The sequence below is a fragment of the Aulonocara stuartgranti genome, assembly GCF_965226115.1.
Source record: "Aulonocara stuartgranti genome assembly, chromosome: 17".
NCBI classification, from domain to species: Eukaryota; Metazoa; Chordata; class Actinopteri; order Cichliformes; family Cichlidae; genus Aulonocara; species Aulonocara stuartgranti.
The window spans coordinates 36,980,980-37,007,586 of NC_138953.1; the positions used below are offsets into that span (position 1 = coordinate 36,980,980).

The window sequence follows — 26,607 nt, forward strand, 5'->3', positions numbered from 1 at the left end:
ACGGGACAGACATGACTGAGGGATATGAAAGGGAAAAAGAAAGATGAAGGAAAAGAAAAAAGAAGGGAAGAGGGACAATGAGAAAGGGCACTTAAAAAGAGAAAGAAGAGAAAAAAATCTCCTGGATCACCTGTTGAGAGAAAAAGAAGAGAAAACAAGCAAAAAAAAAAAAAACAGAGCAACATACTAAACACAACACCAACAGTGAACACCCGTGTGCTCATCTGTGTGGATCAGCGCGCTTGTATTCAAAAGGTTTCCCCATGTAACGATCTGCTAGGGGATGTAGAGAGCCATAGCCCCGTCCCCCAGGGCATGAAGCCGGCATGGAAGAGATCCAGGCTTCAGACATCCAGAGGCCCCAGAGTGCGAGAGCCCAAGGAGGACCACCGGAGGGGCATCCGTGCCACCCTCCTGGGAAGAGCTGAGGAGAGCCCCAGATGAGGGGTCACCCAGTAACCACGGAGCAAAAGCCACAGGGGGCTGCACTGGCGGCAGCCAGTTGTGCCAGAGTGAACCGAGCCGCAGGCCCAGAGGCCCGAGGGCCCCCTTTGCCCCGGAAGAGGCCTGACCGAGCAACAGGCACCAGGCCCCGCCAAGTAGTCACCGGGAGTGAGCTGGTACATACCTGAGCGCCCAGCCCCGGACACCAAGAACCACCAACGCACCGACCCCTGAGGGCATCAGTTACTGGCAGGGAGTGTGGTGAGGGGAGATAGGCCTCCATACTTTGGAGGGCCTGGGAGTTCCCAGAGAGGTGGAGTGTAAGACCCGACCTCACATATAAACACAGACAAACAGGCACACACAGACACAAACATGCATTCCCACCCTCATGCACACATATACAAATAGTCAGCACTCACCCAACGTAAGGATAGACATACATGGACACTGTACACACAATCACACTCCCCAAACATACTCTATACCCCGGGTCCAGGTACCCTCGCCCCTAGAGGGGGAAACGGCACCTAGACCCAGGAGATGTTACCCTTTCCCCCGGGGTGGAGGCAAGCAGACTGCCCCAGGCTCCGCAGCAGCAGGGAGGCCCCGCATCCCAGATCCCAATTGGATGGCCAACACCTCCTCCCAGCCCCCCCACCCTGATGGCCAGCAGAGAACAGGGGTGTGTGAAGACCCCAAACCTCCCTCCTCGCGCTCATGTGTAGTGTTGCTGAGTGTTGTTCTAAGGTGCATTTAAAACACGGGAGAGCATGGTGCTGCAGCCAGAGAGCAGCAGGTGTTAGCACGGCCCCTCCCAAGAACCCTCAATGTCTACATGGATTTAAAATTGAGAGGTGGGCACCGGCGCCAGAGGTGGGGTTGAATACACAGACCGTCGCTGTTAACGTGCCCACCCTCAAGGCCCTATATGTAAGTGTAAGCGTGTGAGTAATGTGGATGTCTAAGTTGTGGAGTTAAATTGAGGCACAGGTGGCCAGAAGGGGAAAGAGGGGGGGGGGGGGGGGTATGCCTCCCCTGCACCCTGGTGACACACCCGCACCCCAAGGCCTTACTTGTGTGGGTGGGTGTGTTGGAGCGGGAAGAGGGAGGCAGCCGGGGATGGGGAGCAAGATGCCCCTCCCTGGGGCCAGCTCCCCCGGGGAGGGGCATCTTGCTCCTCCCTTCTTTGCTCCCTTTCTTCACAACCCACTACCCAAATGGTGGTGATCAGTTAACAGCTCATCACCTGTCTTTACCCAAGTGTCCAAGACATACAGACGCAGATCTGATGATACGATTACAAAATGAATCATTGACCTGCGACCTAGGGTGTCCTGGTGCCACATGCACTTACGAACACCCTTATGCTTGAACATAGCGTTCATTATGGACAAGCTATGCCTAGCAAGGGTTCCAATAATAGAGCACTGCCGCTCAATCAAGCCCTCCAAGTCATAGTATCCTTCCCATGTGGGCGTTAAGGAGACTGGGTACTCTGAACTCTTTTTTTTCTTTTCGGTGCATAGGCACAAACGACAGCCAGGACCTGATCCTTGGCCTTGGGCAGCCTCTCACCTAGGCTGACTTCAAAATGGAACAGGGTCCAGTCCGTCCCCAGGAAACTAGTTCTAGAGCCCAAGGTATTGGTATAGGTACGTATTGAGGTGAGCCTAACTATATCTAGTTGGTATCTCCCAACCTCACACATTAACTCAGGCTCCTACCCCACCAGAGAGGTGACATTCCATGTGCCACAAGACAGTTTTGGAAGCCAGGGCCTCTAGTTCCTCACTCTAGTGTTGGGACAGACCCATGTAGCTTTTTTGGGCTGAGCCCAGCCAGACCTCGTGGGCTAAAGTTTGGCCACCAGATGCTTGCCCTTGAGCCTCCGCCCATGCCAGGCTCTTGGAAACTAAAGGGTCTACAGACTATGTGGAATATTTATCCTTGCATTTTGTAAGTGTTTAAAATCAGTGAATATAAGCTATCCATCTCTCAGCTGTAAACTAGCTTCCATTAGTAACATCTTCCCTTTTGTGTTGCTAACAACCAGGAGAAATGCTCCTAGGGGAGAGTGATGACTATTGATAGTCATAGTCTCCAATTTAAGGCTATAAACAAGACTGGCTAAAAAAACCCAAAACACCAACTCTGCTACTTTGCTCCTTCTTTCTAGATGTACTTGCTGCTTTGCCGCATTGCAGTACTATTAAAGGTAAGTTACACCTTTGTGTAGCTCGACAAAGAGGGTTACCGATTTTGTTGTGACCACTGATGCTGTTCCATATTTGCCATTTTATAAAAAGGCTTTGATAGCACTGTTCTTTACTTAATGACTCAATCTATTGTGAATATTCCTATGAAAACCAGATCATATGTTATATTAAGATTATTACCAGCATACGTTTGTTTTTGAGCTCAAACCACCTTTTAGTTTATGGTTTGTTTATTTTAGCATGTGAATTGAACACTTATTGTTTTTATGTTTTTCTCTGACTTGCCACCAAAATGGGCTTTTGCTCTCATTTGGCTTAAGGCTTAAAAACAAGGTACCATGGGGTGGGAGACGTTGCACTGAGCAGCTCCTTCAGTGGGAGACTGCGGCACCCACGGTGTGGGATGGAGAGATTTCGCAGGTCTTTCCTCCCCACTGCTGTCACAACAAGGTGAATTACCATATGTTTTTCTGGTGTGTGCGTTGCAAACAACTTGCACTGATGTCTACTGCCAAATAATTCTTTTAATCAATCATGGACTTTGTTTTCTATGGATCATGTGTTGGTTATTGTAGAGACCTGGCTGTTAGCTGCTGAGATGAGATGGCTCACTAGTCATTCCATCTCTCTCCTGTAAAATACTGAAGCATGTTTTTATGGATAGACTGGCCACACATACAGTACATATAAATGTGTACTTTTGCACTTGAATTAATACATAAATTGGACAAAATTAAAAAATAGATTTGATCTGGGTCCAAAATTAACAAGCAAGTTTCTTTGTACTGGCTCACAGACTTTTGAAAGGGAATGTGATCGGCAGGCAAGATGACTGAACTTGGACTGTCCTGGCTTCAACCCATCAGTCAGTCACCTAAGTCTAGACTGAGTAGCCAGATGTTTTCTTTATATTATTTTTAATTTGTTATTTTGTAAAATAACATATTTTGTTAGCTATCCATTTGTCTCAACCAATCTCTCTGTTCTTTTCATCTGTCTTGTTGCTAAGCAACAGATGGTATACAGGTCATATGTCGACCCTGCATTTAAATTGCAAATGGTACTAGCGATGCAGCTAAGAAATGATGTGCAGATGGTGGTCATGAATTAAAATGTGCTTCAGCTTAGATTAGTGAGTAACCTTAAAACAAAATAACAGCTGCTTTTACCAATTAGTGCTACAAATCATCAGGAAAAGAAAGACTTTCTGCACATGTGCTATAAAATCACGAAAAAGAAAACCTACAATGAATTTGAAGTGGAAAAAAAGAGCAATATTTGTTTTTAGTTCAGCAGAGAAGTGAAAGTCAAATAATGTGTCGTGTTGCATCTACCCTTTTGCCTGCTTATGATAATGTCACGCAAAAAGATTTTTACAGTCTCGGCTGACAAAAATCATGTACATGTGCCACCAACTAGGACTAGAAGTAAAACGACACAAGTTTGGCACATTTGATTGACAAGTTATATTAGACTCTGATTGTATTTAACAATTCCCAATAAAAGTTGAGCAGACATTAAAATCTTCCCATATGGGATGTCAGTTCGGTTCATTGGGTGAACAAGCGGCCAAATGCCACATGGCCCGAGTGCAGCCGCCCATGTTTGAGTCCAGCTCTCGGGTCCTTCAATGCATGTCTTCCCCCTCTCTCTCCCTGTTTCCCTGTCTGTCTATCTTCACTGGTGTGCTATCTATTTAAGGCAAAAAATGATAAATAATAATAATAAAATAAATACAATAGCATAATTATGAGAAGTATGACCCAAAGAACACTGCATTATTTTAAAAATAATTTATTATGCTTCTCTCAGTATAATTGTTAAGATTTGCTTTTGCTGGCATTCATTTTCTTTATTAAAAAAAAATCCATTTAATGGTAAAATGGATTGACTTGTCAGAAGCCATCTACGGAGGCTTATCTTCTAGTCCAGATAAGCTCAAGCTTACTGCAAATGTTGCAGTTGTCAGTTTTATTTTGGTTTAGTTCATGCACTTTCAGGGGGAAGCTGATGCTGAGTGGGGAGATTCAGTGTATGTGTGTTGGAAGACTACGTGCTGAGTGAGTTCTGTAGAAAGCAACTGTATTATCTGGAATTTCTTTATAACAGTTTCACTTTATGTGCAATGGGCATCCTGCCAGTTCAATCCCTCTCGACCCATTTTTATCATCCTAACAACTAAATTAAGAGGGGACTGTGTGCACAGTAGCAGCGAAAAACCCGAACCATTGTTCTCTTTTCCACCACACTGATTGGAAATGGGGAGAAGACAAAACCGGAAACAACAACATTCCTAAAAGTCTGGGTGTTGGCTTTATGACACATATTTCACATTGAGCCCAAATGTTAACTGCTGGCTACAAGATAACAAGCAGCCGGAGTGTGGGGTGCCTACATGCTGTGTGACTGGCGATGGCTGCACAGCTGAGTTATAGCGATGGGGAGGAGAGACACTGAAATGAAAACAAAACCGCTGGACACACACTGAGTCCCACAAGAAGAGACACGGCGCTGCTTGTGTGAGTGTCTGCTTTTGTACATCAGTGTGTGATTATTTGTGCGAGAGCACGAGATTAAAGGCTCTTCCTCACTGCTTGCAATGTGGACCCAGGGGATCTATGGATGCCACTCCTTCCAGAGACATGGTGTACTCTCCTGTCAAGGTTGATTAGCTGGAGGATGAAACCAATTTCCTCTGTTCTCCTTTAGCCCCAGCTGTTTTTTCCCTCCCTGATACTCTCGTTCTTCTTCTGCAGCTCTCTCGGCTTTTCACTTGATTTTCCTCTTGCCCGCTAAACACGGGTGCTCTTTGCTCTCCTTCACTGCTCTCCGGGCTCAGTATATCAAAACACAGCTAAAAAACATCACAAATACTGCAAATATTTGTGATTTTATGATCTCCAAGCTGTAAGTAGTTAGATGGACGTAGAAGTGTTTCAGCTGTTGTTTTAAGACACTGTTTTCATTAAGAAAAAGGTGTTTTTTGGGCAGCACATCCCTGAAAGACTTTACCCTCAAAAATACAAACCATAACATCTTCACTGTTTATTTTAATAAAGTGGTGGTTTCTAAATAATCAAATGTGTCACAATCTGCTGTGACCTTCAGGGGCTTTTGTGTCTTCATGTGAGTTTTCAAATCGGTTTAATATGCTATACACTTATGTCTTTTTCTTTTATCCCTCATATGGTTCCAGCTCTTATCTTTGCACACATGATTTTGCTTTGCAAGAACTGTTCCTTTTAAATGAAGTGAATACATACATTGCTTGCAATGTCTTCACTTTGATTCTCTTTGTATTCTTTATTTCTTCCATTTTTGTGAGCATATTTTTCTCAGTTTTCTCTGTTCTCAGGATTTGAGAGATCATTTGAGTTAAAACACTGCATTATTTTGTCTTGAGTGTAGTATTTCCAAGTGGTTCTGGGTTTTGGTATCAATATTTATCATTCATTGTTTGATAGCTTTGATTTGCTTGTTTGATTGTGTTAGTTCCTCTGTCCTTGTCCTAGTCTCGCCTTTGTGTCTTGTGCTCAGCATCTCCTGTGGAAGTCAGTCTTGTTTCCATGTTTGCTTACCTTTCTGTTTCCCCAGTCTTATCCCAATGTAGTTCTGTCAAGTTCATATGTCTTAGTCCTGGTCTCAGTGTTACTTCCTGTTTTTTTTAATCCCTCATCATGTGTGCACTATGTTCACTTTTGTTTCCCTGTCTCTTTAGTTAGACTTTCTTCAGCTGTGTGTCCAGGTGTATCCACTCTAATATCCTCCTGAGCGTTCATACCCTGTATAAAATCAAGCAGCAAGTCATGCAGTCTGGCTTTGCAAACATACGTGACAGAATGGGATTTTCTAAGAGGTCACTGAACAGAATTCCACCATTGCAAGAAGTCAGCTTGTGAAATTTCTTCACTCCGATATTCCATGATGAACTGTAACTGGTATTAATGCAAAGTGGAAGCAGCCATGGCAACTCCATCACCAAGTGGCAGAAAGTTACAGTACACTGCCTTACAAACTATGGAGTACATGGTGTGCAGAGAAACCAAATGTTGTGGCATCTCCATTCACACCAGTGGACCTTGTTTTTTTACAGCAATGGCGGATCAGCCTTGCAATAATCATGGAAGTGAGCAACATACACTAGCCGTGCCATAGAGATATAACAGCACAGAGATTGAGATGTTCTTTTTAAAGGTAAGATGTTATAGTAAAACTCCATGCTATCAAAACATCCAGATAAAATTAACTTGTGCCATACACCGCATGCCCAATATATTCGTAGGTTATTTTCAAATATATTAGATTTGAGATTTGGGTACTGTAAATACATAACAGACTACTACTAATAATGGACTGCATTTACCCTCAAAGCGCTTTACAATTCCACTATTCATTCACTCTCACATTCCCACACTGGTGGTGGGAAGCTACAGTTGTAGCTACAGCTGACCGACTACAGCTCATTCGGCCCCATTCTGCCAACCTAGTCCAATATTGTCGGCTCACGCTGGCAGAGCCTTTTATGATGTGGTCGAGCAAAGGTCAGCTCCACAATAATTGACCGTGAAGAAGGAAGCATTTTCTCTGCCTTTTCCTTGTCTCCCTTCAGCTCCCTTTCTGCCTGAGATCTCTATTTGCAGTGTTCAATAATCTCAGTGTAAAGCACAGGATGTTGAAATTAAGTCTGCCCTGGGGCAGACTGACAGACGCAAGGCTGCCATATCGCTCCATCGGTCCCTCTAACCATCACCAGTAGGTGGTAGCTTCCCAAGTTCCCAACCCTCTGAACCACGGTCACCACGTCTAGGTTACTGTTAGCAGGACATAACCAGAGATGGGCAGTAATGCGTTACTGTAATCTGATTACTTTTTTCAGGTAACGAGTAAAGTAAGGGATTACTATTGCAAAAACAGTAATTAGATTACCGTTACTTTCCCGTAGGAACGCTGCGTTACTGCGTTTCTAAAACCGTGATTTTTTTGCGCGAATGTCTCATGACAGTGACGTAAGCGAGTGTGACGTTCGTAACAACAGCTGTGTGCAGATCAACAATGGATCATATATCGAGTGCAGGAGAGAGTATGAGCGTGCAGCGTTTAAAGCGTGGAAGTACTGACCTTATTTTGAGTTTGATTCCATAAAAAGTGACAAAAACATTAGCGTCCGTTGTGCGTGGGAAGAAAACTTCTTTTTACAGCAAAAAAAACCCTAAACTTCCAAGCAAGCTCCGGGAGTGCGCTGCCACGTAATGGGAAACTCACAGAGAAACTCGCGGATTCTTCCACTGACCGCTGCGGCACACCTGCACCAGGGTAAACCTCCGCCTACCCCACTCCTGCTTTACAGGTGAAAATAGAGCGACAGGACCGCTGAGTCTTTAACTTTATTTATTTTCTGCTGTGTTTTACTTGCATCTATTTGAAAGAGTGAGTGTAAACACAAAAAATATTTTATTTTATGTGCTGGAATGTGCAGAAAATAGGTTTAACCCTTTAGAGCCGATCGGAGCGGGAACGCTCTGTTATGCGTAACTATTTTTAAATCCCAGTAGCACTGCAACCACGTAAGCTAGCGCAAAAAATTTTTTTGCATATGAAACCGGAGGAGTTGTACTTACATCTGATGCCATCAGCTTGTCCTAGGTCACGGTTTCCTTCCACATAAAGCTTTGCAAAAACTGCATAAAAAGCGCTTGCAGGAACAAAAACATAATATTCCAGAAACACGCTTTACCGATCTGATCAGCTGTTCAAAACACTTCCTACGTTGGAATAGACGTCAGCGCGAACTTTTGCATTTCCGCCATTACCTGCCCGAAACCGGAAGTGACGTCATTTTCGCGGAAATGTAGTCTTTTTTGCGATCAGGGCCTCAGGGCCTATCCTGCTCTTTTTAAAAGTTATCTTTGACTTTATGACTTTCTGTGTCGTTTCTGGGATGCTTAGGACTCATATTGCACTGCTGGAAATAGTTTATTTTGATGCATATGCTGCTTTTTTGCAAATTTGCAGTATAATATTTATTTTCGTTTTTCCTGCAGTGTATAAAAATTGGTGTATTTCAAAAATAAAACTATGAAGACACTCAAAATAAATTTCCTGTGGTAGGAAACTATTTTGTGCAACTTTTTTGTATTTACAGTTTTGAGGGATAAGCCTCTTAAATTTCTCTAACTACAAATATATGTTAAAAAATCAAAAACGATTTTCAATTTTTTTGTAGTTTATTGCACTTTTTTGCAATTTATGTAATTACTATGCACTTAATGAATACATATTATTAAAATCTGGGCTATAATGGTTGTATTGATGTATAGCAACTTGAAATGCTCCCAAAAATGGCTCCACAGCATGTAAAAATATAATATAAGCTCTGGCGGACTTGGTTCTATGGTAGGTCTTAAAGGGTTAAATGTTAAACAAATTTCTTCCAGTCAGAGAATGTTGCATATAATTAAATTTTTTGCTTGATGCATAAAGTTAAAAGAAAACTAATAAAACAAGTTTTAAAAAGAGACTTTTCCATTTGATTACATTTTATATGATGGATTATGTAGAAAAATGTAGAATTGGGCTGAAAGATCTATCGCTTTATCACCTATTCAGGTTGTAAATCGTGTTTCTAAAAAGTAACTAAGTAACTAAGTAATTAATTACTTTTGAAAATAAGTAATCAGTAAAGTAACGGGATTACTTTTTTGGGGAAGTAATCGATAAGTAGTTACTGATTACTTTTTTCAAGTAACTTGACCAACACTGGACATAACTGTAGTCACAGTCTGTTGTTTGTATATTCTGTTATTTTAATGCCAATTTACCCGATGTTACAGAATTAGAGATTCAAAGTTCTGGTCGTTTTTTTGTAGTGAAGTTGAACTTATGTTGATGTTTCATATGACAACCCAAATTCTGAACTCCTGCTGACGCAACTCTGACTTAATCAAGAGGTCTGATAGTGTGGAGATGATAGAGGACATGATAGCAGACATGAGGAAGAAGAGGAGACCCTACTGGCCAGTTTTCATCCGGGAGCTTTAAGTGGAGAGGGTGAGCAGCTTTAAATACATGGGCGTCTACATCAGTGAGGACCTCACCCGGACATTTAACAGCACACAGCTGATCAAGAGGGCTCAACGGTGACTGTATTTTCTCAGGAGCTGTGGAAGTTCGGCATTCTTCAGCTTCTGCAGCGGCATAGCTGAGAGCTTCTTGACCAGCTACATCATAGTGTGGCATGGCAACGCCAATGCTTTGGACTGCAAATGCCTGCAGAGTGTGGTGAAGACTGATAAAGAGATCATTAGGACTCCACTGCCCTCTCTGCAGTATTTACTATCGCAGAGTTCCGTCTACGGCACATACAGCTGATGTAGCATTCTGAAGTGCACAGTAATCGTAGCTTATTGCAGCTCAGATTCTTTTATTTTATTTATATTGTGTGTATGCTTCTTTAGAACTGTTGTATATAGTTTTTAAATTATGGTTTATTTTTCTTATCATTTTTATATTTTTTTCAGAAGGAAGAATCGCATTGTTCAGGAAAACACGTTTCTTTACTGTGTATGACAATAAAACTAGCTGAGCCGGTCATGTAGATGTAATGTGTAGGTGGCCTAGTACTTTTGTCCATAGTGTATCTTTATGTTAAGGATAATATGGAGGACAAGATGGCGCCAGCAGTATGCACGGCGACACGTCCGCTAACCCTGCTAACTTTGCTTTGGCTTTGGCTAGCCTTATCCTTCTCCTTTCTATCCCAAAATGCTCTCGCTCTGCGTGTGTATAATCGCCAGTTACTCCTTGAAATCAAAGCTTCATATGACCTCGCTCTTAAACAATCGGTGGTAGGAAATGCTTATGGGCCTCCTCCACCACTCCTAGAGCCCTGTATCCCGGCCTACCTGTGTCAACACACCTTCACAACGTCCTGGAAAAAGCGTCCGAGGAAACGAGGAAAGCGGGCTGGTACACTCATCAAACTCCGAGCTGTTCTCCGCGCTTCTCGCGGAACTACTGGACCAGCAGAGTGCATCTCGAGATGGATCCTGCCTGTTGTCCCTGGAACTTCCACGTCACTTGATCCCCCGTCCTCAGCTTTTTATTTTCCTAAGCGGCCTCGGACCCGTGGATGCGGTGTGGACCACAGAAATCTTCGCACACTTAACCGAGCTGGAGCGTCCGATGCTAGGATCTACACATTCCAAATGGCCTTGCTAAATGTAAGATCATTAGCAAACAAGACGTTTGTATTAAACGACTTCATAAAGTCACAACAGTTGGACTTTCTATTTCTGACGGAAACATGGCTCCAACCCGGTGAGTCTGTAGCGTTTTCGGAACTGGTCCCTCCCAATTTCTCATTCTTCAGCCTCCCTCGGTCCTCTGGCAGGGGGGGAGGCCTAGCCACTGTGTTCAATCCTCGATTTCATTGCCATCAAATATTACAGCATGACTCATTTTCTAGTTTTGAACTCCAGCTGTTTGAGTTACACCTTAATCCTGCTGCGCCTCTGCTGTGTGCCCTTATATATTGCCCTCCCAAGTTTAATAAGGATTTTATCAAAGAGTTTTCTGATTTTATGGCTGGAATCGCTCTTAAATACGACAGCTTTTTGATCCTTGGCGATTTTAATATTCATGTCTGTTGTGATTCGAAATTTTTGGTCAAGGACTTTTTAAATATTATTGATTCCTTTAACTTGACCCAGTGGGTTTCTGGTCCCACGCACGAAAAAGGTCACACACTGGACTTGGTGCTTTCCCACGGGTTGGAAGTGTGCATCACGGATATATCCGAATTACGCATTTCCGATCATCTTCCTGTGTTGTTCACTCTAACACTGCGCTGCTCGATGGACAAGTCGAACGCCCCACTGCGCAAAAAGCGAGCGCTTAATGTACTAACAGCACCTGCCTTTTCTGCTGCCTTTATGGACTCTGGAATATTGAACTCCAATTGTAAAAATGTTGAGGACCTTTCGGCTATTCTTCATTCTACTTGCACTTATATCTTGGACTCTATTGCACCATTCAGAACTGTGCGCGCTAAGAATTCATCAGAACCGTGGTTGAACGATTACACCCGCTCCCTCAGACGCGACTACAGACGCGCTGAAAGGAGATGGAAAAAGGACAGATTGTATGTTTCCTTACAGATTTTAAGGACTTGTCTCTCTGCTTATCAAGAAGCTGTAAAAACTGCAAAAACACAATTTGTCTCAAACTTAGTATCAGCAAACGGTCATAGGCCTCAGGTACTTTTTAACATTCTTAATCGCTTTTTTAGTTTATGTGATAATCCTGGAGTTACTTCTTCACCAAGTATGTGCGATGATTTTTTAGCATTTTTCAATAACAAGATCTTATCGATTAGGGCCCTTGTTTCGTTGTCTGTTGTCTCAGTTCAAAGCCCTCCACCTGTGTGTTCAGCTGTCTTAGAGCAGTTTGATCCCGTCTCCCTTAAGGGCCTGACCGCGATAGTTAGTGGCCTAAGATCATCACACTGCCCCTCTGATTCTCTTCCCCCGAGTCTGCTCAAAAACACTTTTAATATTGTTGGCCCTTTTATTCTGAAATTGATTAATACGTCCCTTACTACAGGCTGCGTCCCACTATGCTTCAAACAAGCTGTAGTTCAGCCTCTTCTTAAAAAACAAAACCTGGACCCAACTGTTCTGTCTAATTACAGGCCCATCTCAAAGCTTCCTTTTCTATCTAAAGTTTTGGAGAAAGTGGTCTATCTACAGTTGCAGGCACACCTCGATTCTAATATGATCTCAGAAAAATTTCAATCTGGTTTTAAATCATTACATAGCACTGAGACAGCACTTTTAAGGATTTTTAACGATATTCTCTTAACTATGGATTCTGGCAGCCCTGCTGCCCTTTTACTGTTGGACTTGTCAGCAGCTTTCGACACGGTTGACCATGACATCCTGTTATCACGGCTAGAATCGCATGCTGGCCTAAAAGGATCTGCCCTTCAGTGGTTTCGCTCCTACTTGACAGAAAGGTTCTTTTATGTCAATATGGGCCCCCACAACTCCAAATTAGCTCCTCTTAAATACGGCGTTCCTCAAGGCTCTATTTTGGGTCCCGCCCTCTTCGCACTCTATTTGCTGCCATTGGGCTCCATCTTCTCGCGGTACAGCATTTCATTTCATTGCTTTGCGGATGATCTACAGATTTATCTACCTTTAAAATCAGGATCAGATCAACCGCAGCTCTTATTACGCTGCCTTGACGACGTTAAACAGTGGTTATCATTAAATTTTTTACAGCTAAACGAAAACAAAACTGAGGTTGTCATTTTTGGCAATTTCAATCATATCGACAGCACGTTGGGTACCCTCTCCTCGTATTGTAAAACACATGTAAAAAACCTTGGAGTTTACATTGATGGTTCTTTTAAATTGAATAAGCAGGTGAGTGCAGTAGTTCAGTTCTGTTTTTTTCAGCTAAGACAGCTAGCCAGGATAAAGCCATACCTTCCGGCTGACGTCTTCGAGCGTATCATCCACCTTTTTCTTACTTGCAGATTGGACTACTGCAATTCATTGTATTATGGCCTAGATCATGCCACCATCCATCGCCTTCAGATGGTTCAAAATGCTGCTGCTCGCCTGCTAACTGGTACCAAACGGAGAGAGCATATAACCCCAATTTTAGCCTCTTTACACTGGCTCCCTGTCCCCTACAGGATCCAATTTAAACTCTTACTTTTTGTTTTTAAGTCACTCAACGCCCGAGCCCCCCCCTACTTGTCAGAGCTCCTCTCTGCCTATGCTCCAGGAAAACCCACGAGATCTAGTTCAAAACTATTGTTGTCCATTCCACGGACTAACCTCAAATCTCGTGGTGATAGATCCTTCTCTGTGGCAGGTCCCAGACTTTGGAATAGTCTCCCCTTTAATATTAGATCTGCTCAAACTCTTGAGCAATTTAAATCTTTACTAAAGACACACTTTTACGCTCTGGCTTTTAACACATTATGACCCAAGCATTTTGGATTTATCTGAATTAGTTAGTATTGTTTCAATTCTTCTATTTTATTGTTTCTATTGTTATTATTGTATTACACTGTAGTTTTTAATTTTATTGTTATTGTTAAGCACTTTGTGCAGCATCGGCTGTTGGAAATGTGCTATACAAATAAATCTGACCTTGACCTTGACCTTGACCTTATGTTATGAAATACTTGCTAATCATTTCCTAATCTACACCTAGTAACAGTGCCCTTTAACAGCTAGCCTGCTGGCTTAATCTCCTCCTTAAATCCAACCAAGGGTAGTGGCTTTGGCCGTAGTAACTCAAGTCAGTGCTTGTGATTCCACCAGAATCCCTGCAGCACATTTCAGAAAAGTCCCAGGAGGAGAAGTTGTGTTGCAAAAAGTACATGTCCATTCTCCTTTTGAACAAAATTTGCCTCATACTGCATGGAGCAGATGAGGAGGGCAGGAAGTCAGACAGAGGAGCATTTTGAATTTTGAAAACAAAAGACTTGAAGCTGTGCAAAAAGACACAATAAAACTGTGCACAGAGACAAACACCCAGTGCATTCCCAGTCTTATTCACCAGCAGCACAAACTTGCCACTGTCATTCTTTGCTCCTTTACCGCACTGCCAACCTGTTTTGGTAGCAGTCTGTCTGGGAAGCTGCCTTCAGTCGACCCTTGGCTCTCTCTCTGTGCCATCTGCACCTCAAAGACTTTTACAAAAAGCCTTTAAAACCACCTCCTCACCCCGTGCTCTGCTTCTGGCTGCTTTTTATTTTTTTAAAAGCTCTAAAGCTTGGCATAAAACCAACGGCAACCATCTTTGTTGTCTTACATCTGGCCATTAAAATCAACGGTAAAGCTTATTGCCAATTAATAGCAGCGGCATTCTTTCTTCCCAATGGAAGCTGATTCAGTCCCTGGATTCAAAGTAGAGATTTGTCTAAATTGAGATTTTGTATGGACAGCATTTTTTTTGCAGTTCCTACAAATCAAATTTCATGCACACTTGATGGTCTGGGCTTACCACATCACTAACAGTCTTGTGCATGCCACTGAAACTGACTACTCTTGCTGTGGGGAAACAACAAGAGTTTTTCCGGTGCATTTGTGTCTCTCTCATGCAGACACACACACACACACACACACACACACACACACACACACACACACCAAAAAACGAAAGAAAGAGCAGAGTGCAGATAAACAGTGAGATAAAAGTGAATAAACACTGTTGTATTTGTGCGTGCGCATGCATGCATTAAGAGACTGTGTACCCATAGCCCGGTTTGAGCAAGATTTAAAAAGAGATTTTGGGAAAATGATTTGCAGGTTCAGGCAGTGAGTGTCCATTACACACAGGCATTGAACTCAGCAAATGTATTGATTTCCAAAATATTAGCTAATGAAGCTCAGTCGGCCCCATTCTGCCAACCTAGTCCAATATTGTCGGCTCACGCCGGCAGAGCCTTTTATGATGTGGTTGGTCGAGCAAAGGTCAGCTCACACAATAATTGACCGTGAAGAAGGAAGCATTTTCTCTGCCTTTTCCTTGTCTCCCTTCAGCTCCCTTTCTACCTGAGATCTCTATTTGCACTGTTGAATAATCTCAGTGTGAAGCACAGGATGTCGAAATTTAAAAAAAAAAGTAATCTGTAACATTTTCAGAGCACTGTTGAAACAAAAGAGACAACCTACGCCCAGTTCTTTTTATTTAGCACAAAGCCGCTCCAAATACTGTCAAAAATGGAGCATTCATTTAATTTATTAAAGGAAGTGATGAAAATGATCTTGAACACCAAACCCCATTACGCAAGGACAGACAAAAGATAAGAACTCCCCCTTCAGAAACTCAAATTGTGTCAACAGAATCATCAGATGTATAATGCCACGTTACAGCTCGCGCTGTTTGACTGGCAGGTCACCACCAGCGCCGTAGGAGTCAAGGGCACGCAACGGGGCAACTATTGTTCTTTAAGCAGAAAAGGACCTCATCACGCAGCAGGAGGAGAGCATAAACAGTCACGTCAGGCTCACTGAGATCACATTAGAATGATTGGAAAGGAAGACGCTGCCTTCAAGGCTCTGGGCTGTGACTCTGTCAGATGTGAGGTGTTAACATAGCTGTGAGGTGCTCTTTGAAACGAGCGACTACACTGAAACTGTTCGTATGTGAGCCAGGCTTTGTGGTGAAATGCACAACAGCATGTGCTTAATCATTTTATGAAAGGGCAGATTTTGTGTTTATGGAAACTGCGTGTGTGCAGTTTTAACCGCAGCAATTAACAACATGCTGCTTATGCGAGTTAAAGCAAGCTAACCTTTAACTGCGGCTTATTTTTGGTGATCCAATCACACCTGCGGTAAAAATATACTTTTTCCATGATTTTTTTTCTCTTCTCCTTCCATAAGCACACTGGATCTGGAGCATTGTTACAATCCGAACATGTTGCTTTGTTGATTTGTTAATCAACAAAAGGAGGACAAAAACATTATGCTGCTCATGCGGGCTGATTTTTTTTGCAGAAACACAGGGATCAGGAAAAAAAGACTCCTCCCCTCACCTCCTCCGCTGTCCTTCTCTTCTTCCTCGATGCTGTTTTTGATGCTGTCGTACTCCTCGTCTATGTTCTGGTTGCCTCGGATCTGACTGAGCACGCGGCGGGCCTTCTGGGTCAGCCCACGCTGAATTAACCAGCGAGGGCTCTCTGGCAGGAAGAGGAATCCCATGAATTGGAGCACAGCGGGGAGCACAGACAGACCCAACATGTACCTGCGAGAGGAGAGAAGGAACACATGGAGTGAGACTAATTATGATCACAGAAATGCTGTTTTTAGTTTTGTTTGTTTGTTAGCTTTTGACTAATGAAGGGTTTGAAAGGTTGAAAAGGTTTGATGTGCAAAATTCAACTGCATATGCAAGAACAATCAGGTTTCAGCAACGCTCCCCTGCATTCACTTTATGCTGACAAGTTCAGCTAGCAACACGTGGTTTACTTCATTAAAATTAAACACTGGGGAAAATGTCAAGGCTTTTTTCAGATTCCTCTGCTTAAAATAACCTTAACATGTACATTAAGCATTTAGATTAATCGCTGCACATTAGAGATAAAGTTCCACTTGCTAGAAGCCTTGCTTGAGAAAGAAAATCAAAACAATAAAGCGTCACTGTCTAATATCACTGCATAATTAGTTTACCCTAGCAAAGGCACACTATGCTGCACTGAAGTGTAAAAAACTGCAGGATTGCTCTGCAAGCATAACATGTTATGTGCCAGTAAGGCAAAGAATAGGAGGATATAAGAAAAGTAAAAGGGTAAAAGGAGGCTGTAATAATGACAAATTGCTAGAGACTGCAGTAAACAGCCAGAAGTACAAGGTTTTTCTTCTTCTGCGAAGGCAACAACATCAATCTGAGAACATCTGTAATCTTAACTCAATCGGTTTTCCATTATCATTATGAATCACACAAATCTAAGGCTCGCCGAACAATCTCCTTTGTGTCTATCAGAACTGCAGCCGAGGCAAATCCTTTCAAAACGACCAATTCTTATCAACAGTATCTCGCAGCTCGCCGCTCAAAGACTCAGAAGACCGCGAAGCTGCATTCAGCGTGACACGAGGAAAGGACGCGAACAGAAGAAAGAGAAAACAAGAGTATCGCTCCAATAAACAGCACAGCTGCTCCCAGTAAATGCTAAAGACTGACCCGTGCTTGTGTTGACATTTTGAATGAGGGTTTGAGCCGGAATGAAAAGATTTTCTGGCATTTCATATGCTAAGAAGCCAAAAAAGAGACGATGCTATCACATCTGATTATATGACTATCATTAACGAAGGCGGCATTGTTTACATCCTGTGAGAAGTGTAAAAGTTCTGCTTCTGTATTCTTTTTTCTGTTGAGATACAAATTGCGGTGTGGAAGGTGCTATAACACATTTTGCGTGCAGTGAAAGGTGGAGCTTGGATGTAGCTTTGGGGTTTGAAGAGTGAATTCCTTAACCCTGTATTTTTTTTTTAAATGGCCACTAGAATGGTTGGAAAAGTAGGGGAAAACTGGGAAAACTGACCTTGGACTGAGTTTCAGGAATGAGCGTTATTATTGGCTGACAACTTGTGAATGTCGAGTGTTTCAAACGATAGTTCGATAACCACTGGGGGTGAAAGGTGTATGTGAAAAGTTCATCAGTGTGTGTCTGACCTCCAACCGTCATGGCGCAGATAGCTGAAGGCTCCGTCGATGAGGCTGGCTGTGAACTGCCCCCCCGTGATGAAGAGGGTGTTAACGGTGACTAGCTGACCCCTTAGGTGGGGTGGAGAGGCCTCAGCGATGTACACGGGAACTGTCATAGAGGCAATACCTATACAGTAGAGGAAAGAGAGGGAAAGGAGATGATTAGGAGTAGGAACTATTGGCTGAAGTAGAATTTCCAAATGTCGACTTACAAGTTTATATAGCAAAATGGATAACACATTTTATCCATCCATTTTCTTCTGCATTGAAATTCATGGTCGAGGGGGGACTGAAGCATATTCCACATCTTACAGGTGAGGGGCATGGTACACCCTGCACAAGTCACTAGTTTGCCTCAGTGCTAAAAGTCAGAGACAGCCTATTTACATTCACATTTATAACTATGGGCAATCTAGAATCACCAATTAACCTATCCCTGTGTTTTTGGACTCTGGAACGAAGCCCTAGCGGCTAGTGAGCACTCATGCAGACCCAGGGAGAACATGCAAACTTAAAGGTCCTAGGCAGGATTCAAACCCAAGGAACTGAGTTGGTCATGCTCAGTCATCGAGGTAAGGCAATCCCAGGAAGTTGATTCTGTTCATTTAGACTTTGTTCAATCCAACCGATGACCCAAAAGTGGCACTCAAGTATCAGGAAAAACAATATTTACGCCGGTTTAACCATATTTAAAGTTAGCAGACATACCATTTCACAATCACTTTATTTCTGTGATACATTTCAGCCATTTCATTCCCACAGACATGCACACTCGAACATGGTAATTGCAGAAATAAAGCGTACATTACAGATTTTAATTAAATTTTGTGGAATCTGCAGTGGCCCTAGACTAATCATCGTGACACTAATCTGACATGTTATCGCTTTGGCTTGTTAGGACAATTTGAAAATGATTTAAACTGCAAAATAGCATTTTTTTTAATACAGTAAGCGACTTTTACAAAAACAAATGTACACACTTATTGAAGTTATTTGGGTAATGTTTGCAACGCCTACAAAAAGTTACGCTTGGTCTTCTTCAGTAAGTTTGACCATATTTGCTCAACGGTACCAACAGTGATGTCACAAAGATGTTGACGTAAATCCAAGAGACAGAAACAAGCATACTGCAGTGTCTTCCAGTGTGCTACTCACACACGGTACACAGGCTGACCACACACAAACACATACAGGGCAATGCACACTTCTACACTCTCAAAAACACAGACCAAAACGTGTGTGACTGGATGTCTGACGAGGTGCCATGAGGCTGAGGCTTTCTGCAGCTGGCTCCCCATAAGCTCTATTAATAGTCTGCCATCTACACACCCCACCCCACTCCACCCCTCGCCTCCCTACAGCCACCGCCCTGGCCTGAACGGCCGCCATGACTACGTGGCTACCCGTCGCCATGGAAACCACTTGCTGGGAAACGAGCCATGCTGTCTCCAAGCGGGCACCACACTGTGGCAGCTCTGGGAAGACAAATCAATAAGCAAGATAGGAGGAAATTTACTATGTTTTTCTTTCTCCCCCTTTTTTAAAATTAATTTGTTCACTGCTTTTTCTCAAACAAGAAGGACAAAAAAATCAGCATCTTGAGACGTTTAATAAAAGAGCACAAAACCCCAAATTACAAACTAATAAAAGGTGAACTGCAAGAGAAACTGTGGTTTAATGTCAGATTGGAAATCCGTGTGCGTGATTGGGGGATGGGCACGCCAAAACACACGTGGAAACACTCCGCTCTGCTCTCACACAACCTCGAACTGCAAACACACCCTAAGGATTTAGAGTCAAGTCTTTATCTTTGTTATGGCTAAAAAAAGGATTACCATCGGATGACGGAAATCCGAGATCCAGAACACCCCCTGAAATCGAATCAAGTGCTCTTTGGCAATGAAGCCTGTCTGCTCAGCCCAATTTAATAGAAATGCATTTATAAGCCTTGGAGAGGTCCTGCCGAAAGATGAATGCAAGACAAACCCTATCGCGTCCACGGGTTACACTAAAGTTAGGATTCTGAAACTTTGCCTTGTGTAACTCAGCATAACCATAAATATCTGGGGGAAAAAGCATAGATGTGTGTACTGCCGTTCCCTATAGCTTTAGCATTCAGTTGTTACGGTCCCTGTCTGATCTTCAGGAGCATTAGCATCACGCTCTGCTGCACCTTTAGCCAAAGCCTTTGTGTTATCCTCTCTTCTGGACATTAAATTAGGAAAACAAAGAAAAAATGTGACAAAAAAAAAACCCTCTGTCATTCTAACAGAGCTGTTCAGCAGGGAGAGTTCATCTAGGCTTTAGCAGGGCTTAGAAGTAAAAGTCTTTATTTATCGTTGGCTCACTAACTAATAGCCGGAACCTTTCCACACTAAAATAGACATGTAAATCCCATCAGTGTTAAAGACATAGAACTGAGCCTGTCTAATGACTATTACTCTCCGTGTACTTGAACTGTGCTGCTAGGAGGCTTTTAATAAAACTGATGGAACATCCAGCAACTTAAAACAGTGGCATTGAGCCATCTCACATACAGAAACTACTGCAGAGTCTCCTGGGAATTGTAGTTTTAAAGTCATCTAAACCCAAAAAGAAACAAAGTCACAAATGACCAAAGCGGTTTGTCTGCTTCAATTCCTCTTCTGTTGCGTGTGCTAGCCTCATGCACACCTCCCATCATTCTACCTGTTTTAGCCTTATGCATCACTACCATATCTCCGTCCAAGTCCCGCCTGCTGCTATAGCCCGCCATATGCCTGCCGGCGAGATACAACAGCTGATGTTGTTACATTTAGTGAGCAATGAATCATGTCCATTTCACATGCTGCTGCAGGTGGTGACGGGGAAAATATGTTAGAGCCCATCTGAGCATACAGGCCAGGAAAAAGGTTAAATAGTGTACCGATTCGCTTCGGCTTATCCGTCATCTGTGATTAAATATTTTTGACTTTGAGTCTCTGGAGTCCAACATCGCAGTGACTTTTTCTGTTTATTAGTGTACAACATGCCTTTCTTTCATTAATGCACAGAAAGATGATTTGGAAATTGTTTAATATACTAGTGTAAATATGAAAACAGTTATATCTTCTTCTTTTTTAATATACGTTGAAATTCACAACTATAGTTTAGGGCCGCCTTTGTCATATTTTTCTTTACATGACGAGCCAAATGTTTACACTGGGTGCATTTATTTTATTTACATGAAAGAGTCTCAACTTGGGTTTGTAATTAACTGAACACTTACATCTGTTTTCTGAGGTGATCCTGAGACCAGTGAGTTGTAAATGTTCTCTGTGTCCTACGCTCTAATAGTTTAGCTCATGATAAATGGATTTTATTTTTTAACACATTTTTAATCTCATCTATCACTCAGAGCACTTTTTACACTGCAAGCTGCATCCACAGACACTTTTGAATGCGTTGATCCATTAGAGGGTAACTGGGTTTGAGTACCTTGACCAAGGACACCTCAGCATAGGGTTGCTGGAGCTGGGGAACAAACCAACGACCTTCTGAAAAGCAGATAACCTGTTACAAAATCTCAGTCAACAAAAACAATAAGGTTTTTGGAGCTGTACTTGAGAACTGGATAACCAGTGTGAAGTGTATTTGACTAAAACACATAACATTACTTGTAATATTAAGTAATAAAAGCTAAGGTAAGCACTGTTGCCTCACAGCAAGAAGGTCCTGAGTTCAGTTCCACCATCAGGGCGGGGTCTTTCTGTGTGGAGTTTGTGTGTTCTCCCCGTGTTTGCGTGGGTTCTCCATGGGTACTTCGGCTTCCCCCCACAGTCCAAAGACATGCAGTTAGTGGGGATAGGTTAATTGGAAACTCTAAATTGCCCATAGATGTGAATGCTTGTGTATATGTGTTAGCCCTGCGACAGTATGGCGACCTGTCCAGGGTGTACACTGCCTCTTGCCAAAGATGGCTGGGATAGGCTCCAGCACCCCCATGAAAAGGATAAACGTAAGCGAATGGATGGAACTTCTATGGTTGACTTCCACATTGTCAAACGTGTATGATAGCTATTGCATCCACCTGTGAATGATTTCCCTCTAATGTTAGGTTATCTGTTGCACACTGTGCTTGCAGGATTTCTCTGAATTTCCTGAAATGATTCTATATACCTCTGCATTTTGACATCGATAAACTGTTTGAACTGTTTGTCCTATCAGTCTTTCACAGAGTTTTCCCACCCTACAGACACTTCTAGGACGACGTTCCGGGACGCTCCACATCATGTTACTGACCTGCTCTCAGTTAACTTGTTGTGAGATGTTCAACCAGATGCTTTGTTAATGGTACTTTTTTCAGTCTGTGCTCCTGACTCAGTTGAACTGATATCAATTTAAAATTAAAAGAATAAACACTATTTTTATTATTCTTAATAACATATAGGTCAAAATATAGAAGAGATTTGCAATTAATTTTCCATTTATTTGCACTGAAATCAGCATTCCATTTTAAAGATCATGATTGTATGTTAAATCTAACTGGATCCAATAAAATACGGATTGGAAAACCAAGCTTTGTTCCTTCACTCCTTACCCAGGAAATAGATCCCTCTGCCATACAGAAGACCAGCTAATTCAGGGAGATAATATATTTACTTTCAGAATCATATTTCAAATGGATTATGTAAATTATAATTTTATCTAGAAAACTATAGATTAGACAAAATTACTGAGCCACACCTGTTAATCTATGAATTCAGGTATTTTCTGTCCCATTGCAACAGGTATAAAATTATTATTGTTTTTATTATTAGTATTGTTATGATTAGGATGGCATTGTTGCAACAATGATTCCTCTGGCATTAACATCAGCATGAGAACTGTGCACTGGGAGCTTCACGGCATGAATTTCCATGTCTGAGCAGCTTCCATAAGGTTTAATGTGTAGGTGATCCATATTATGTACAGAGTCTTGCTTCCAAGATGTCTGAAGAGTAGGTTGAAAGGTTAGTATTTCCTACACCAGCTTATTCCAGGCATATGAATATACAATATTTGTCTTTAAAAACTAACACAGGTTGTTGTGTGTCAGCCTCTCTCTGCATCAGTATCACTGTTTTAGAGCACACATACTTAAAAAAAGAAGTGACAGGATATGAGTAATGTCAAGTATTCGTATTCCTTTATAATTCTCAATAGTAATAAAACTAAAAAAACAAACAAATTAACTCGTGTTATGAGTATATTTCTTTACTTGAGTGTGAGTCTCTTTACCAAGACACTTGCACTATGCTTCTTTTCTTATTAATGAGCTCTCTATTCAGCACTGAGGACAGCTCGCAACACTCACACACACAAACACACATACACAGTCTGAAGTTGCTGTCTGGGCAGGCTCAGCCTCAAAGCAGCACACTTAACAAAGGATCTGTCTGGTCTTCTAAAGGCGGGCTCTAGGCACACAGTACAAAGGCTAGGACTGAGACTTGATCAGAAGAACGAGGGAGATACTTCTTCAGAATCTCCACGACTATGATCTTGACAGACAGAACATTTTCTGGATGTGTTGTTGTTATGATGTTGTTCTTGTAATGGAAGCCGGTTTTTTAGGATCCTCTAACAGAGGATCCTTAAACATGCAAAGTAAGGGGAAGGGAAAAATCTGATACATACTTTTAAATGTGTGTAATTGTGAATTGTGATTGAACGGATTAGTGAAAGCAGGAAAAGCTGTAACCTTTCGTAATTTAATTCAGTTAAAAAAGTAACAATTTTTTGATTGGTTTCTCTAAAAGCATGTTATGGAATAATAAGACTTGTTCTGGAAGGCTTAATTCAGAAATTAGCCACTGCTAAATTTCATGCTCTGGAGAGTCAAAATGCGCAAATGTCAAGCCGAACCCAACTCATCTTTTAAAAACTTGACATTTAAGTGATGTAATTTGCACATTAAAACAATAATATGCGCATAAACAAACTTCTCATTAAGTCTACATTTAGGTTTCGCCTGGTTAGGAAGAGAATTGCGACTTAATTATATGAACCAACCAATTAATTAGCAAGCCTGCAGGTTGTAATTAAATGTTATCTCAGTGTAATTAACAGTACTATTTTTAAGCGGGCCTATCTCCTCTGTCAAAGAACAAAACATTTCAACGCTTGCAACTGCTAGATAATTTAGCCAGAAAACATAATTATACAGTCACTATGAGGGTGTCTGTGTGTCCTTTTATTTGTGCATGTTTTTTTGTCTGTGTGTGAGGCATTGGATTATGACTAACTAAGCCAGCATGCATCAGAGGCTTAAGGCAGAAAAGAAACATTTTTATGGCTCTTTGTTGAACAAATGGAAATGCATTGTCTTGGGGCAAGCTCTCCACTGATTGGTTAAATCTGACAAATGGAAAAGTTTTGAAAATGGAAAGTTTTTCGCAGATTAAATTTTTAATGACCTACCTTGTCCTTGAAAATGTAAAAAGAAAAGAGGGAAAACTTAGATCGCTTCCTTCGTGATCGTGGGGATGTCTTCTAGCATGTTAACATGAGCGTTGTTAGCTGTAACGTTACTCTGTTTTGGAAGCATTGTTCGCTCACCGATGCCTACAGCTGTTGGTTGCTTCACTGTAGGGCAGAGGTCTCCAACTCCAGTCCTCAAGAGTTACTTTACTGCAGCTTTTAAATAGATCCTTGTTCCAACACAGCTGAATCAAATGAATGGCTTGTTAGCAGGCCTTTGCCAAACCTGATGGCATGCTGAAGAGGTGATTCAACCATTTGATTCAGCTGTGTTGGAGTAGGGATGCATCTAAAAGCTGCAGGACAATAGCTCTCAAGGACTGGAGTTGGAGACCCCTGATAAAGGGTGAACTGAGGATAGAGCTGAATAATTCCCCCAATATATCATAAACTTTTAGGACATCATGTTAAACATGTGTACTCAGTTGGATGCTTCCTCTTTGCCCCTGTCAAAAGTGGGCAAAGTTTGCCCACTTTTATTGAAGAGGGTACAACTTTAACTGAGTTTTACTGATAAAACTGATAAAAGCAATTGCCCCTCTCAGTTGGAGCATGGAGGACGGAGCATTCACGATTTGCTCTCTGAGGTTTTAGCCATAATCCAACCATACCGTCATCCAACCTTTACTAAAAAGAGACATTTTTAAGAACAAGAAGTCTATATGGAGCTGCAAAGCATATTCGAGTTGTAGTGCCAACCTATTTAACCCGCTGAGCTCCAAGTCAGCCTCTGTGAAAACCTAACCCAAACCGTAAGTATCATCAAATAATTTAGAGACTTTGAAGAAATCTCTGTGCAGAACAAGGAACAAGGCAAATCATATACTGGAGAAGAAAGACCAGCTGGCTCTTTATGAGCACTCAGTTTAAAAGCTGTAATCTCTGATGGTGTGATGGTGCTTTACTAAACTTTAATTTAAGTTTAATAGCTTAAACAAAAATGAGAACATCTGAAGTTGTTGGTGATGAAACCAAACTGTTTTGCCCCCACACAGTTAAATTCTCAGTTTTTCTCCTTTACTTTTATTTTTTGGATTTGTAATGCATAGCTAGGGGGATAAGCCAACTATGTGTCTATATCCATGATGGCCAATTGAATTTATCCTCCTAGGACCTGGCGTCCACATATGTGGACATCACATTTTGGGTTATTTAGACTAAAATACTCAATTTTGCTCTACATGGGCATCAACATTTTAAATGAATATCCTCATATGTGGCTCTCATTTTTCTTAAAAACAAAAATAAGGCTTAAAAAAAAATCTGGTAATTCTTTGTTTTTACATTCATCGGGCCCAAATATCAAAGAGAAATTAAAAAAGCATGTCGTGGAAGAGTTTGGGTCTTAGGCAAATTAAGAGGATAATTTTCATATTCACCAAATGTTGTTTTCAAAGCCACAGAGAGCCACTGGTGACGGCAAAAGAGCTGCATGTAACAGCTCTAGACTTCCTCTAGGCTTTTTTTTTTTTAATGAAAATTTTTTCTGATGTTTTGATTTTGAATTATGATTTTTTTTTTTTGGCTCCCTGACTACCAAAACTTCAGAGAACAATTTGATAAAAGCAGAAACATTGACTGCCTGGTCAATGTCAGGGTTAGTGCTATCTATCTATCTATCTATCTATCTATCTATCTATCTATCTATCTATCTATCTATCTATCTATCTATCGGAAATTATGGTTTGGATGTGGATAACTGTTTGACTGAATTTGAAAATACTAAATCAAATAATAAATTAGAGTTAATCCCGCAAGTCTGGCTCAACATTGTCTGTCTGCTTGCGCAAGCACCAGCTCATATCGCACAACAGTCGATGTGCTTAGGCAAAGGTCAGCTCAACAATAACCAGGTTTATGTGTAGAAATACAAGAAGGCATGGCATGGCGGTGTATGGCCTTTCCTGGTTTGACAAACAGCTCTGATGACCTTTCCGGTGAGTCCTGTTCAAAAACGCTCAACAGTTGGCTTTTCTGAGAACTGACATTCATGTTAATGTGCAGGTGATCGGACTGGGCCAGAAAAATTGCATGCAAAACAGGTTGCCTCATTAGCGTCTCCACCTTCAGTTTGCCTCATTATCTTTGAGTGTCTGGCTCACGCGTGCTTGGTTAATGGAGATCTCTGTATGGTAAAAATGTAACAGCACAAAAGGGAGGGGATACTTATGATGTAACAGCTGAAATGACCCATGTGATTAGTTCTCTCCCTCATAAGAGCAATCAGAGCTTGTTC

At 41.8% G+C, this 26,607-nt stretch overlaps 1 protein-coding gene across 2 annotated transcripts in view; it reads right to left on the reverse strand.

Annotated features, from left to right (window-relative positions):
* slc2a13a (solute carrier family 2 member 13a) overlaps window positions 1–26,607 on the reverse strand; it is a 96,184-nt gene that overhangs the window by 61,374 nt on the left and 8,203 nt on the right. For both annotated transcript variants that reach the window (XM_082512008.1, XM_082512007.1), the window contains exons 2-3: window positions 17,859–18,018; window positions 16,222–16,430 (exon numbers count right to left, since the gene is read on the reverse strand). In XM_082512008.1, the coding sequence (XP_082368134.1) occupies window positions 16,222–16,430; window positions 17,859–18,018 (369 nt within the window). The remainder of the gene's footprint in view (window positions 1–16,221; window positions 16,431–17,858; window positions 18,019–26,607) is intronic.